Below are 15,859 nucleotides of genomic sequence, written 5' to 3'. Positions count from 1 at the left end.
GCATCGATGAAAAACAGAAAGCTGTTCTTGCTGAAATGTAGAAAGTACACTTTTCTACATAATGAAAAGGACTTTTTTGTGTTTCTCAGTGAAATTTTCGACTTATTAATATAACCTCAAGTTAGTAAGTACTTTTTATCTATTGTTTTACAATTTTGCTTCAATGTTATCAATTTATTGTAGATGTCTTGATAAAGGGAATAAACATTCTCGAAAGCTCGACCATATAACAAAGAGTATTCTTTAAACAACAGCCCAGCAATTTTTGACTGCATCCCCAACATTATTCCGTATTTCTCCTTAACTAGTCAGTCAAGACTACCCATCGCTTTATATATATATATATATATATATATATATATATAGAATATATATATATATATATATATATATATATATATATATATATATATATATATATATATATATACATATATATATATATATATATATATATATATATATATATATATATATATATAGAAAAAATAAAATGTTTCCTGAACTATAAATTCCAAAACATTTTTTCATATTAGTTGAAAAATTACAGAATCAGAGAATTGAGAAATTGAGTCGACAGATTCCTCAGTTTTTAGTTTCTGTGGAATCTGAGTTGATACTTTCAAACTTGTTCTACAATAAAAATATGACTTCCAAATTAGAAATTTTGTCACACCGGTAACAATACAGAAAAATGGACCTCAGTAAGTGTATTGGCATTTTTCATGGACATTGCAAATACAAATATTTTCTTGTGTTACATGATGAATAATTCTGTAAATACTATACTATTTGTAATTTACAAATGTGTATTTGAGATAGCATAACGTTAATGTATCTTCCGAAGATTCAGCCAAATACCTCCTTTAGCGCTTGCAAGTACTGATGTTTTTGTATAAACGATGGGAGATATCGTTTTCTCATGGAGAGTAAATTCATAGTTTTTCAGTAAAGAGATCAGTCCAATTTTGACCTGTACCATTCCGAAGCGTAAACCTGTGAATAAAAAATGTTTCAGATGCTAGAGATGACTTTGTTAATTACTTGCTCATATACTCAGATGATATGTTGATATTGTAAATGCGGTTTACAGTTAGATATTGACAATAAAACATGACTGATTCGGTAGCATTATATGAAAAAAAAACAGATAATGAATAATTTGTTAGCAAAGCCGGGTTTCTTAGTGAACAGATGATTGATTTTTCTTGAAATATTCACATGAGCTAGACTCGTATTATTTTCTGTTCGATATCAGTCGGTTAGGTTAGGTTAGGTTCAAAGCGAGTGGGTCTATTCGCCCCCACCGCAACCCGCAAGGGTTTATTGTGGCTCACACCTATTCACACTCGACCAAATAAACCCAGCTTCTTAACGAAGCCCATTAGTTTGTCTAGTGAGTGGTGTTTCAGGTCAGATGGTGAGAGTACGTCTCTGCCGAACTCTAGAAACCTGATTCGGTCCCCACCGGGGCAGGCACAAAGTATGTGGTATGCTGTTCATCATTTTCCAAACAAAGGCGACACACACTCTCCTCCAACAGTCGAAGTCTCTGCATTAGCTGATTCAGATGACAGTGAACTGTAAGAAGGCCTGTTAGACATCGTAGTTCATCCCCACTGTAGTCCAACAACTGTTTGGTTCCAAGATTCGAAAAGTGAATGACCGCCTTTGAGTGAGCCAATCCTGGAAGATTCTGCCAGAAGTCCATATATCTTCTTGCCATCCAGGTGTTCAATCTCTGTTTGGTAAAGCTTAAAGCGATGTCTATGACAGGTCCTGGTCCGATGAAGCTGCTTGCAGCACCCTCCTTTGTAAGGGAGTCAGCAGCCTCATTGCTTTCCAGGCGACTGTGCAAATCCTTGAAAGTCTGCAGATATCATATTTCAGGTATTCACAAGGAACATATCAATAGAAGACAAATTGTGTGACCGTAGAGACCATCACATGTCAGCTCTCCCAATCCAGTGCCACGAAAACTGTTGATTGAAATCAATAGCTCAATATTCGAATTTTCAACAGTACCATGTTTTTATTCAGTATATCCCGATTGTTCATCAGTATTAGAATCAAAAATTGTCTTGGTGAACCAAGATTTATATTCGGTTATAGTTTATATTGGGTGATGTCCAGATCGTCAACAATCAGCTTTAGTTTGATGAGACTCGATTTAACAAAAATCGTACGAGAAAACAACTAGGTGGAATTCGTATGAAATATTAGGTTTCTGAATATAAGGAGTCATTATTTCTTGGAAGGCACTACCTTTATCACTAGTATGATGCTGAACTATGAGGTTACTTTGACGAAGTATTTCAAATTTTTCTTTGAGATTTGGAATATGAATGTTACACGAGTTACAATCACCAAGTGATCATCTTCAAGAGGCAGAATAAACAGTTTAATATACACCAAAAGTTCCAAACGCTGCATCACAAGTATGGAATACGTTAGGGAATAATAAACTTTTAAATCGATTTGGTGAAGACAAGAAGCATGTTTCAAAAATAGTGGATCAATAATATTTATCTAATAAATTAGAAGGCCAGATAACATTGTAAGAGGATTTTTGTCACATACAATCAGTTCATTATATTTTTACTACTTAACTATTACCTACACGCTATTTTGGTTTACCGAAAGGTATCGATTTTTTGGCAGAATCCATACTCGTGATGTTCAGGAAGAAGAAGAATGCCATTAAATCGAAGTTTCATTACCTATTTACGTATCTGAAGCTTGCTATAGACTTTAGTTAGATCTGGTTTGAAACCTTCTGTTTCATTGAAATGTTTCATTTCGTTCGTAAATATAATCCAATAATTTTCTGAACATAACTTTTCAAATCATTTCATAAACACCGACAGTGACCTGAGAGGGTTACTGGTTGTATACACTATACACTCATAACGGTATGCCGACGCGCATCTCTCTGTCCGCTCTGTCCTGACTTGTGACATCACTGCGAAGCACGAGGCCGAACAACACACAATTCATTAGAAGGAGAATGAGATTCGGTCGAATATCTCCAGACATTTTCGCATGAAAATGGAGTTATTAGTCTTCATGCATAAATACATACATGTTGATTTTTTCAGAAGTAGGTATATTTGTTTCCTGAGTCTACTGAATACTAAAATTATGAGTCATTTTCTCACCCTATTGATGAAACCGAGGGTGATACATACTGTGATGATATTTCCGACTTTTGACAATATTTTTGACGAATTCAATTGGCTAGGTAATAAAATACATATTTTTTGAAGTACTTTCGTTTTCAAAAAAGAAAAATTGCACATGGGTCAAATTTTCCATATTCTAATTATTTGAAGTAACAAGACATGGTGATTCATCGAGTTTTCTTTCGTTGATTTACGAACTTATTAATTTTTTGTTCCATCCTGTTTTTCAAATTATGGAAACTTATTTGTTTGTTAATCTCCCGCAATCTTATATAGGTCCTTGTTCTGCACAAACAATGTAATGCATCGTATTGTATTGGGTTTTCTATCTTTCCTATGGTTCTTTGCGTTAAAGTTTTGAAGATACCTTTTTCTCTGGATAATGTATTTCCATGCATTTTCTGAAATTCGATTTCCATTATTTGTGCTGCTTGAAGGAATGAGTTATTGGGTCTTAGAAGACCTCCCCTTGATATGAATGCAACCAATTCAAAACTTTGGAAGAAGCTGGAAGAACTTCCGTTTCCAAATTATATTTTTTCTTGAATTTATGAGCCACATAACCCGCTATATAAGTTAATGAGTCATTGTTTATTTTTTCTTTCAATCCGAGTAACTCCAACGCCTCTTGCGACATATATGGTCCATCAGTGTGACATTTTTCATAACATGGATTTATAAAGGAATAAGGAATCAAATTTTCTTCATCTTGGAATTCCCGGGAGTTTTCCAGACATTGCGCTCCCGTTGATATAACATATCAGCAGTAATGCAGTTCAACTCTTCAAACTCAGGATGTTCTGAAGTTTGTTCTAGAGGTTGGATTAAACATTGCTCTCCGGTTTCTTCGGTATTCCTGTTCTCAGTGTAAACTGATGCTGAGTGTTTTCCCAAAATGAACCAACGCATTCTATAAATGAAATTCAGAGGATTTGGATGATTATTAGATGACCCCATTCCTCTCATGTAAGAAAAGAAGTTTTCCAGAATATCCTGATTCAGTCGCGTAGTAAGAATATATTGGACATCAGAGTGCCCCTTCTGAAGATAAAGGAAGAGCTCAACAATTGATCTATTACTCAAAAGTATACCTTTTTGAAACTGAATCAAGGATTTATGTTTTGCCACTCGTAGGGTATTAATCACATTGGAAGTTTTTTCTAGTACTTTTTTCTGATCCTCTAAATTTATACCAAATGCGTTTTTAGATGGTTCGTTAGCCCTTATTTTCGTTTTCGAATTCATAACGTCAAACCATCTGTTAATGAGCTGAACGAAGTCTGATACTTGTTCCCAGGGTAACTCTGATGGCATTAATCCGCTTTTTCCACAATATGAAACTGCCTTCGAAACAGAATTAGAGAACAGTTGCACTGATGGCCTAACTTTCTGTCTTTCAGTTCCCTTTAATTAGATATGGTACTTGCTGACTTTATATACTATAGAAAGCTCTGATGTAGATATATCCAGGAGACTTTCGAAACAGGATTAATCCATAAATGTACCATTCAACCAAAATCCTTGATCAATGAAGTGATTTCTCAATAACTTGATTAGATGAGGTACATCGACAAACAAAAAAATCCTCATAGATAAATTACAAGGATGTGGGAATGAACAATCCTTATCGTGAGCAATATTCATTTCCGAGAAATATTTCATATTCGTAGGACCCATGTCACTTATTATGGCTACCACGGTGAAACCGACATTGAATAATGCAGATATAATTTGGTTTAAAATTTCTTTTTTCATTGGCTGATCAAAATCATAAAACAAGAGTGCTTCCAATTACTAATCAGCCCTCGTGCCATTACAGTTTGGCAAGTCTTATGTGGGCCTATCACTTGTTCATCTTTTTTATTTATATCAATCCTATTGGATAAATGGATTTCGTCGAAGGAAAGAACACACAATTTTTCAATGTCTTTCAATTGAAATGACATTTTTTGCATGAGATTGATAACATTGGTCAAAAGTCCGGGGCTGCGATTGAATGAAAAAGCTCATTTCCTTGAAGTAGAAAGTGCTGGTAGGGGCAATGCGTTCGCTCTCAAATAGCGATAGGCCTTTGGACTAACACTTCTCAATGATATGGCAGATGCAATATCCTCTGCTGACCACTTTCTAAGATTCTTATTGGGATTCAATAGTCTTTCTATTTCACCAGACGAAAAACATTTCTCCAATGATTTTCTGCATGTCTCCATATCTTTCTTCAGCTGTAAATTTTCATCGCACAGCTCCCTATTCCCGATTCCAAATGTGCAACCTTTTATACTAGTTCTGCTATATGTAACTTCGCAATTCTGAAAAAAATTTAAAAATGCATAAAGAAAAAAATCGATTAGAGGGAATATTCACAGTAACAATAAGTTCGATTGATAAAAAAACCTAACCTCTCTTTTTCTTTTTTTTTGTTGTGCATTCGACTGAACTAAAGTACTGCAAGTGCTATCTACGTTTGTTTGTTCAGGTTGTTTTATCTCTTCAGTATTTAATTGTAGTGATGTGGAAACACTACCTTCATAATTTTCCAATTGTTGCTCTGGTAAAAGAGTGGATTTTCCCCTTTTAGCAAAACGAATTGCTCTTTCTGATTCTTCAGTTTGCTTTCTCTTAAATAAGAGGTTCAGAGTGGGCACAACATCAGTTTTCGGAATACGGGCGTTTTGTGTTGAAAAAGTACCATATTGCTCTTTGACTGATAAATCTTCGAAACAATCTTTATGGAAATGAATAGAACAAATAGTTGCTGAAAACCATTGGATACCTAATAAATTATGTGTCATCATTGCTTTAATTAATACACACCATTTTTCAAATTGATGTTGTCCTTTCTCCTACATGCTGAAATCCATTGTTTAGACAGTTCTTTGCTCTTTGGGAATCGAAAATACTTAATTTTGGTCCCTTTTGTCACTCTGTTGTAATTATCACAACCAAAAACCGCACAACCAGGCAGTACCTACCTACTCGTATTTTTGTTTAATTATTGAAGCTTCGAATACGACACTAAATGGGCCAAAGCTAATAAAAAATGTTTGAAAACCACTCTTGACAATAATTTCGTAATAATTCTTAAACTTCACAGCACAACAGAGAACTTGTGAGAAATTTAAATTGAATTTAGGCAAGTCTACGAAGTTACAACCCCGATATGCTTCGCACTCACGTCATCTGCGCGAACTGGGCGCGTTTGGAACTAACGAGTAGCATACCGTTATGAGTGTATCGTGGTTGAATATATGAAATGGGAATATGGGTAGGTTTTTTGACTTTGCTTTCAAATATAACCAGAATATGACTCACACGAATTAACTAAGTGAGTGTTACATGGGAGTTTGAGCAGAATAAATTTAAATTATTACACTTCACAGCTGTATTATTCTATTTCTGAATATTAGTTTTTGTGAATTTGGGAAAGTTCATACTCATATACATTTTGAACGTTATACGGAACTATTGAATAATCTTAGAAGGCCAATGATTCAATCGTAATAATTTATTTTCAATTTCGGATAACGTTAAGATCGTGGATGATATGAAATATGTTCTATTCAAGGAAGCCTAATGAATTAGAAAAACTTACAGACTGAACTTGATTAAAATAGTTAATAACATGGAAATTGAATCGAGTGATTGTAGGTAGATGAGTCCAATAATGATTATTGATATTATCAAATATCTATCTATTCAATTCTTCATGTCATGTATATCTACTCACCTAAACAAATTCTAGGACCTTCTCCAAAAGGTAACCAAGCGAACTGTGGTATTGTTTTCTTATTCTCTGCATTGAATCTTTCTGGGTCAAATTTTTCAGGATCTGGATAATATTCGGGATCAAAATGCAATCCAAGAACTGGAATTATTGTTACCATCCCTTTTTCGATTACAATGTTGCTATCTGGCACCTTATAATTATCCGTGCATTTTCTTAAGAGGAATTGAAGAGGGGGGTATTTACGAAGAGTTTCTGAAACAAAATTTGTGTAAAGAAACAATAACTGTTCTGCATGCGGTCATGTGAAATGCATGAAAATGAAAAATTCTCAGCAACTTTCATATTTGAATTATTATTTTCATCATCAGAAATACTTCATAAATTGAAAACAGATATGCATTAGACTCTGAATAAACAACTACTCAATTCAACTGAATATAAGTTCCTATTTTGAACTGAACTGTACATAATCTATTTCTATAAGAAATTGTTTCAAACCACTCTTTTGCATTCGAAATGATTTCCCAGATATTACGGAGAAATTCCTGAAAGGGCTGACATTCAAGCCATACAGATTACATATAAATTTCGTAGTTTTTATTGAAAAATGCGACAGAAAATTTATAGTGAACATAATTGTACAAAAACGAAAGCAACAACAAAACTACCATAAAGGGTGAGAAGTTTTGTAGTTTTAGATGAACGATTCTCTGGTGGTAAGAGACCATAGAAGATTATGTACAGGATGTTCACAAACTAGATGTTCACATACTAGGACACACATGTCAAATATGAAGGAATATTATTCATGAACGTTATTTGAATCGAATTGAAAGACTTTCCATTGAGAATTCATGTATTTCAACACCAATACAAAATCATAAATGGAAATATGTATCATACAGATTTGACGATTTTCCCTGACGAGATGAAAGAACGCCACGTTGAAGCGATTAAAATACATCATTTCCTTGTAGGAGTGGTGTGATATACTGTATGTTCAAGATAATGACGGCCCACATGAGGGAATAGGTAACTATAAGAGACACAAAGTCGATTGAATTGTGTTGATGTGGCTCATTTAAGAGTGTCATGAAACGACGTTTCGAAATTTGAAAAATTCCAATTGGTTCTGGAGAAATTCGATAAAAAAATGTACAACTTTGTTTGCAATTTTTTCAACAATAATCAAGAGAATATCAAATGCCAACAAATTTTTTTTATTCTGTTATTTGTCAAGCAGTACAATATCAGGCGACAAAAGTTGACCTTTCGTCGCCGAGAAACCAATACCAAATTAAATTTTTATATGAACTGGAAAAAAAAATCAACCGATATGAGTCAGCCTTTATGGCGACAACTTTACTGTTGTATCACACATGCTGAATATTTCTTGGATTTTGAAATGTCATCTCAATAAGCTCTAAAGTGGACAACTCTTCTTATTGAACGGACTTCGTATCTCTTTCTGTTTCCGATTTTCCCATTGTAGGTCTTCTCATCTTGAGAATTTGTTATGCACCGGTATGAAGTCAAAATGATAAAAATTTTGAGCCACAAGGGCTCAAAATCATCCTTGAAGTTGACAGTCTTGGAAATAAAGCTGTGCCTTTCTGATCTTTCATCATAACAACCTCAATGAAAACCATAATCGACAAAGTTTTTACAGTCGGTATTATTCGTTATCGTTGTTTTGAATATATTCTGATGAATATGTAACTAACTGATGAACTCTTTGCCTTTTTTGAAGGGTTTATATCAGGCTGAAATTTTTTCAACTGATGTTTGTTTGAAGGTGGTTGACAATATTTAATGGTGCATTTCATAAGTTCGGACTCCTATTATCTAATATGATATAAATTGAATTGAAATAACTAATAGAATCTGCAAGAAATTAGAAACGTCATTATTAACAAGAAATAAAAATTGAAAGGTTATTCACGACGTTTAGATTGTTAGTATCCACAATCGTCTTCGGATGATAACTGAACTTATTCCTCAGAGATCTGACTGTTTATAGGTCATCCTTGTGTGGGTTACCTATCCCCTCTTCCCTCTTTTGCCTTCATCGGTTTTAGCGGAAGCTAACCTTTTGGCAGGAGTTGGTCGTTTCCCGCTTGATTAGAGGTTTCCATATGTTGCGTATCTCTACACTAGCTTGACTATATGTGTCGTTGGACAACATATGTGCGGCTTCTTTGAATTTTCTTCTAAAACAGTGGTCCTCATTGTGGATGATTTTAGCTTAAGCTCACTTGATGTTATATTGATGAGTCCAAACATGCTCTGCTATTCCTGATTTGCTGGTTTCTTCTCTCTCTGTGTGTATCTTGTGCTCGGCAATGCGAACTTTCAATGGCTTCTTAGTTTCATCGATGTATGATTCTACGTACTCGCAGAGTATCTGGTAAATGCAATTTTTAGAACCGCAGTCCGCGTTTGGTGGCCTGGTTTTCGTGAGGCTGCTACGAATAGTGTTCCCAGATCTGAAACAGATTCTGATCTTATACTTGGACCCAGTCCTTCTTATCCTTTCCGATAATCTTCTGATGTATGGAAGTACAAGTACTGGTTGTGACGGCTTCTCATCCTTGTGGAGCTCTTGCTGTCTTCTAGCTGAAACCTGTTCCACTTTCACTTTGTAGTAACCATTCCGTTGAAGGCCAGGAATCCAACCACCATCAATCGACTATCAGAGGAATCATCAAGACTCTACTACACCGTGCTTTCGGGGTCTATATATCAGAGGAAGGCCTCGAAAAGAAATTAAGCATCATCAAAAATAATCTATGAAGGGGATTGATGAAAGCACTCGAATGACCTATAAATAGTCAGATCTCTGAAGAATAAGTCCAGTTATCACACGAAGACGATTGTGGATACCAACAATCGAAACGTCGTGAAGTAACTTGGTTTGGAATCTTTCAATTTTCATTTCTTGTTAATAATTTTTTGATTTTCATCTCGTGGTAGTAGTTCAATTTGTTTATTTTTTTGCTTTTAGCTTGTATTTTATTTCGTTTTGATTTCAGTTTTTTTTGCTTAATATAATTGTTATTTTTCAGATAATCTTTTCAATTTTTTACAGATTCTTTCAAATATTTCAAATCATTGTATATCATAATAGAAAATGGAAGTGCGAACTAATGAAATTTTCCAAGTGATATTCGTACTTCATTAAAAAACCTACCATAAATCACTGTTTCCAAATAGTGCATCTCCATCAAAGCATCGTACGTGATCTCATTATTGTATTTCCTTAGCACTTCCTTTATTTCGTGTCGTGCTCTGTCTTGAATCTCCTTGTGCAAGGCAAGTTCGTAGGAAGCAAAACTAATGGTAGTGGAAGATGTTTCAAATCCTGCTAGAAAGAAGAAAAAACACTGTGCTGCTACTTCATTCATTGTTAACCTTCCTGGAAAAAAGTGAAAATTATATTTCAGGATGGAAGAGTAATATAAATGAGAAAAAATTTTTCAGATGATTTCTCTCACTGGAGTATATTTCATCTCATGAAAATTGGTTTAAGTCATGATGAAAATTATTTCTATATTTCTAATCATATAAAAATACAATCTTAAATTGTTGACACGTTCGATCTCCAAAAATGTGAATGATTTCATTGAAATGGTTTTTCGAAAGATTAGAGATAAGTGGCTCCTTGAACTACTTGGGAAGCAGAATCAGAAACCACTTCTGAGAGTTGCCATCTGGCGGCTTTGGTAAGTATAAAAATCCTGCCGATACACACAATCCAATCACACATTATTCCAAGACATACAGCACTTGTCCTCGGCTAGGTACATAGGACCACAGGACATACAGTGGAGTCAGATTTCACCAATGATCCGATATAGGAGAGAATGAGCACTCTAGGCTAACATAAGAGGAAGTGAGTGGTGGTGGACGAAAGAGATTCTGTTTTCTGCACAGAGTAACAGTATGGGGAAAATCTTATCTTAGGGCATTCAACCCCGGGGGTTTGAGTCGTTTTCTCGAGTTGATGTACAGTGATCCGTCCCGATCATTAATGGTGTGGTTAGTGATCTTCCAGTGTTGTACTAATGTGCTGTACCTAGATTTCCTGCTTGTAAAGTCAAGTGCCTATTTTCTTCTGGGGGCTTGTCTGTCTGGATTATTCGCCTTTGCCCTACAAAAATGACTAAAAAGTGCAAACAATGAAGCGCAACAAACCATCAGATTCGGATAGTAAATCCACCATTTCTGATGAGGAATTTCAGCAGTTTCCTAGAATTTCTTCTGACAGAGAGATTCAATAAGACGCAAAAAACTCACAACCCGCATAACAGAGCTCGGGATTTTCCACAGAAATCTTCAAAAACTTGAGAAATTGAACTGTTGAGGTCGATGATCCTGTTATCCCTCAGGTAAATTGTAAAGATACTTTCCCTTCTATCTTACATATAAAGAGAGAAAATAATCCTAAGGATACCTCTCAGGTAGCGGAAAAGAATGTTAACACCACTCAGGTACCTGACATCGCTACTGACTCACCTATTACAATGGGTTGAATTTCGCGAGATCGCTGACCACAAAAGAAGTAACTTTATCAAAAGCAGTAAATGAAATCAAAGTCCAGCTGATCAGCTTGGACGATTTCAGGAAAATGGTCATCAACATCCTTGATCGAGAGAATATTCCACATCATACATTATAGTAGGCTTGATGATGAGCCTCTGAGAGTTGTGTTTCGTGAAAATCCTGAATTTCTTGAAACCATTGCTAAGGGTTTCGACTCTATATCGGTTTCTCGATTGAGGAAAAAAACAAAAGACTACTACCCCTAATACTGGTGCTCGTTTCGAAAGCACAAAACACCTTTATGAGGTGACTGATACTTCGAACGAATAAACGCCATAAATTGCCACCTTAACGATCTTAAGGTCGTTTTCTGGAACGCTAATGGGATTCTCCAGAAAAAGCTCGACGTAGAGAACTTTCTCAGGAAACATGACGTAAATATCATGCTCCTGCGAGAGACCTACTTTCAAAAAAGGTTTCTAAGAGTTCCAAACTGACCTTTCTATAACAAACATAGAAACGGCCGACCATTTGAAGAGGATAAATCGATTTCCTCTACTTGGAAGCTGTCTCAAATTCGATTCCTCTGAGTCCCTCTACAATAATAATACTGAAATTCGCCCCAACCTATTGACAGGTCATTACTTCGGAAGCCTCAACTCATTGACAGGTAATTACTTCGGAATCCTCTGAATCAGTTCTTGAATGGGCAGTGAAGCCATTTTCATTTCACGTCCATTTCCCATACGAATCTGGACGATACCTATAGTTCAAATCAATATGATATTCTCAACATTTTGATTTTTCGTTCAGAAGTAGTATCTTCCATGATATCGATACATGTCAAAAAAAAACATTATATATATGAAACGACTCGTGGGCTCACCACGAACATGTGTTTCTGGCTATTGGCCTCATTAGCGCGGTGCAACCATGTTCAAAGATGGACAACACTTTTGCCGAGCCGTTTAATTTTTGATTTATACTACTTTCGGCAAACAAGTGTTGCCCATCTTTGCACTTGGATGCACCTCAGGCCACAACAATGTTTGAATAATCAATATGTATATTAGATACGACAATTCTTCGGTCAAGACCGTGCAAAATGAAGACGTATTGAAACCCCAGGGAACGCGAGTTCCTTATTTGCTGTTCTACAGGAAAAGCGATATTTTCCTATCTGAATAAGGTTGCGTAGAGTTACGTAGAGTTCAGCGTCTGGAATCTTACGGAATTTCTCGTTTAAATTTTTATTGAAATTTATATTTTTTTTGGTTTTAATGAATTATTTTATTCTTTCATTAGTGATAGGTATTGTTCAATTTTGAATGTTATATGTATATTTGATTTCGTTGGAACTAATCTAATATGTATATTATAATGATACTTCACTCACCTTTAGTTTTCTCGCCTTTATCATCAACAAATTTTCCATTTTTCATTTGGACCATCAGATGCATGAAATCGTTTCTGACAATATTATGCTCCTCTCTGTACTTGATGGTATCCACAGCCATGTAGTAGAAAAACTTTCTGATTTTGCTGTTGATTGTCGAGAAATTGATAGCCCGCAGAAGCCAATGAGGTGTGAAAATCACACAAAATTGTCTCATTGCCTCAACAGGATTCATGTTAAACATCATCAATCCATGCTTCCTGAATTCTGAGTTAGGATCCTTCATGGTATTTGTCTCAATGCCAAAAGCTGAAGAACCTGAAGTTATGAGTTCAAAGAAGAATTAATACATAATAGTGGAAAGACTTACAAGATTATGGCAAAACGATAATCGTAATAATAATTGACTCCGTCTATTCAACTTAAACGGTTTGGGTATGGTGCAAAAAAAAACAGAGTAATCAAATGACAGAGCACCAACTGTGGCTGTATTTTATCCCAACCGGTAAGACACAAAAAGCAGAGTAACCGTGTTAGTTGTGGTGAGGTTTGAAATTGTTTAACGTCATTCATACTTATAGAAGTCATTGATACTTATAGAAGAAGAATAACAAAAAAAATTATTTTGAAATACCTGCTACAGACTATACAAGGTGTTTATTAAACATGTGGCAAAAATATTACGGGACTTTTGGATAGACTAATATAAGGATATTTTGTCCTTTGATGATTTTTGATATGGGGCGAAACTGAATTTCGACAGTAACAATTTTGGTAATTGTGAAGTTATTAACGTAGATGAAATAAAAATATAGCGTAGTACATTGGGCTTACCAAGTGATAAAAAATTGAATAATTCTGTTAGTACCTATCAACAACATTCCGATTACTACAAGAGGCTGCAGACATTAAATTTAAATAGCATGTCTTGTAACTGGATCATTTGTATGTGTCGAATGGGTTGAAATTGATTGATTTTGTCTATTCGACGATCCTGGTGTTTTTAAAGAGCTCGGGAGTCGATGAGGAGAAGATTGGATTAATGAATTCGAGCGGGGGATAGTCATTTTCAACAGTTCTTGTTGAATAAGAAACATTATATATGATTTTTGGTAATGAATTGTTATTTTCAAAATTCTTTTTCGCTCTGTATCTTCGAAAGAAAGCTCCCTATCAAAAATCATCAAATGACAAAATATCCTCAGAATAGACAAAGAAAGTTCCCTAAATTTTCGCCGCATGTTAAATAAACACCCTGTATAAACATGAGCGAAGTTTGAGAAATTGTTCTATATTTGAGATTGGTGCATCTACTGGTAGATGTTTGTTTGAAGGTGGATGACAATGTTTCATGATGAATTTCATTGGCTCGGACTTCCTTTGTCTAATATGATATTGTGACTTGAGATCCCTGAAAGAACAAATAATACTGAAAATCAAAATGAATGGCTGGAAATTACAATTATATCAATAAAAAAATCCTGAAATGAAATAACATCGAAATAAAAATGAACAAGAAAATGAAAATTGAACAAGTGAAATGAAATTCAACTGGGAGATTTCAAGCCTTTCCTCTCTCCCCTTCACCGGTTCAGCGGGAGATGGCTGTTTGGCGGGAGTTGACCGTTTTCCGCTTGAATATGAGTTTCTCCATTGACCATTGATAATCCGCATTGCCGAGCACAAGAAAAGCACACAGTGAAGAGAAACCAGCAAATCGAAAAAACCAGAGAAGCACACAGGAAAGAGAAATTAGCAAATCGGAAAAGGAAGAGTAGATTTGGACTCATCAACATAACATCCAGTGATACCAAGTTGGGAACATCCACAGGAAGGTTTACACAAACTAATTCATACGAACATTATCATACCCAATTTCTCAACACATTCATATCAAGATAAAGTAACAGCATTCGAAGATGTGCTTCACAGATATAAATACATTAAAATTACATTATCAGAAAGTGAGTTTCAGAGAGATCTGAGTTTCATCACACAAATTGCTGTCAACAACAGTCGTAAGAAAGATAATATCGACTCCATTCTTTCAAAATAACTGCGAAAACAAGCCATTTACCACGTCTATTCCATTTCAAAAAACGATGATGGGTGTCATTGATGGTGAACCCACCAATAACATTGCAACTTTTTTAAAGAAAAAGACTTGAACGAAGCGCAAAGAACGAATAAGAATTCAAGCGAATTCATCAAAAACAAAGAAGACAAAATTTCACCGGCAGATAGATCAGTCGTATATAAGTTGACCCGTGCTTCTTGCGCAAAACATTATATCGACCAACCAGGGAAAGTGTTTTCTCAAAGATTAGAAAAACATTAGAATAGTTTCCTGGATGTAATGAAGAACTCCATATTTGCCAGTCATCTTTTGGCGGAGGAGCATGAGTTCAACCACGACTATGACGTGTTATATTTGGAATAAAATAGTTCAGAATTCGATCTGAAAATTCACCAAAGACCGAATAAAATTGAATTTTTTTTCCAAATCCGATGTGGCAGGTCGTGGTAGAAAAGACTCTGAAGTCTGCTACTGCGGCAGATATCAACAGTGGCATGTGCGGATGAAGTTTATATCCTGAACTCTCAGTGACGACTGACTGGCGAGCTACGTAATCACTCGTATTTATAATTTCAGATGGTGGTGGGCGTGATGATGGAGATGCTGATGGCGCTGATAGTGGTGACGATAACGTGTTCATGCACATGCTCATTCCTGATTGGTCCGTACTTTTACTGGGTTGTTTTGATTGTTTCACGTTGTTGACAGGTATGCTACTGGTGGGTTGTTGATCGGAGTTGTATTCTAGTCTATTTCTGGGCCTCTTGAGTACTGGACACCTGATTCTGTTGACCCATATACCTTCTATTTTTCTGTTGAAATTGTTGGAATGTTCATAGAGAATGGTCTTCCTATTGAGTCGTGTTTTGAATGAGACTGAAGCAATTTTTTCGTATTTTATTACGTGATCTGTTCCTACCAGGACGTGCAAATAT

General features: G+C 35.4%; 1 protein-coding gene and 1 pseudogene across 2 annotated transcripts in view; both read right to left on the bottom strand.

Annotated features, from left to right (window-relative positions):
* Positions 1-15,859, bottom strand: part of LOC141485282 (cyclin-dependent kinase 9-like) — a 332,045-nt pseudogene that overhangs the window by 157,635 nt on the left and 158,551 nt on the right.
* Positions 601-15,859, bottom strand: part of LOC141485246 (probable cytochrome P450 6a14) — a 43,324-nt gene continuing 28,065 nt past the window's right edge. For both annotated transcript variants that reach the window (XM_074181573.1, XM_074181572.1), the window contains exons 3-6: positions 12,848-13,165; positions 10,100-10,324; positions 6,910-7,161; positions 601-996 (exon numbers count right to left, since the gene is read on the bottom strand). In XM_074181573.1, coding sequence (XP_074037674.1) covers positions 830-996; positions 6,910-7,161; positions 10,100-10,324; positions 12,848-13,165 — 962 coding nt within the window. In that variant the 3' untranslated portion in view covers positions 601-829. The remainder of the gene's footprint in view (positions 997-6,909; positions 7,162-10,099; positions 10,325-12,847; positions 13,166-15,859) is intronic.

This window comes from Leptinotarsa decemlineata, unplaced genomic scaffold (assembly GCF_025532065.1).
Source record: "Leptinotarsa decemlineata unplaced genomic scaffold, Ldec_3_MD MMD2_tig00026314_RagTag_RagTag, whole genome shotgun sequence".
NCBI lineage: Eukaryota > Metazoa > Arthropoda > Insecta > Coleoptera > Chrysomelidae > Leptinotarsa > Leptinotarsa decemlineata.
This window is presented reverse-complemented; position numbering and strand designations above follow the sequence as displayed.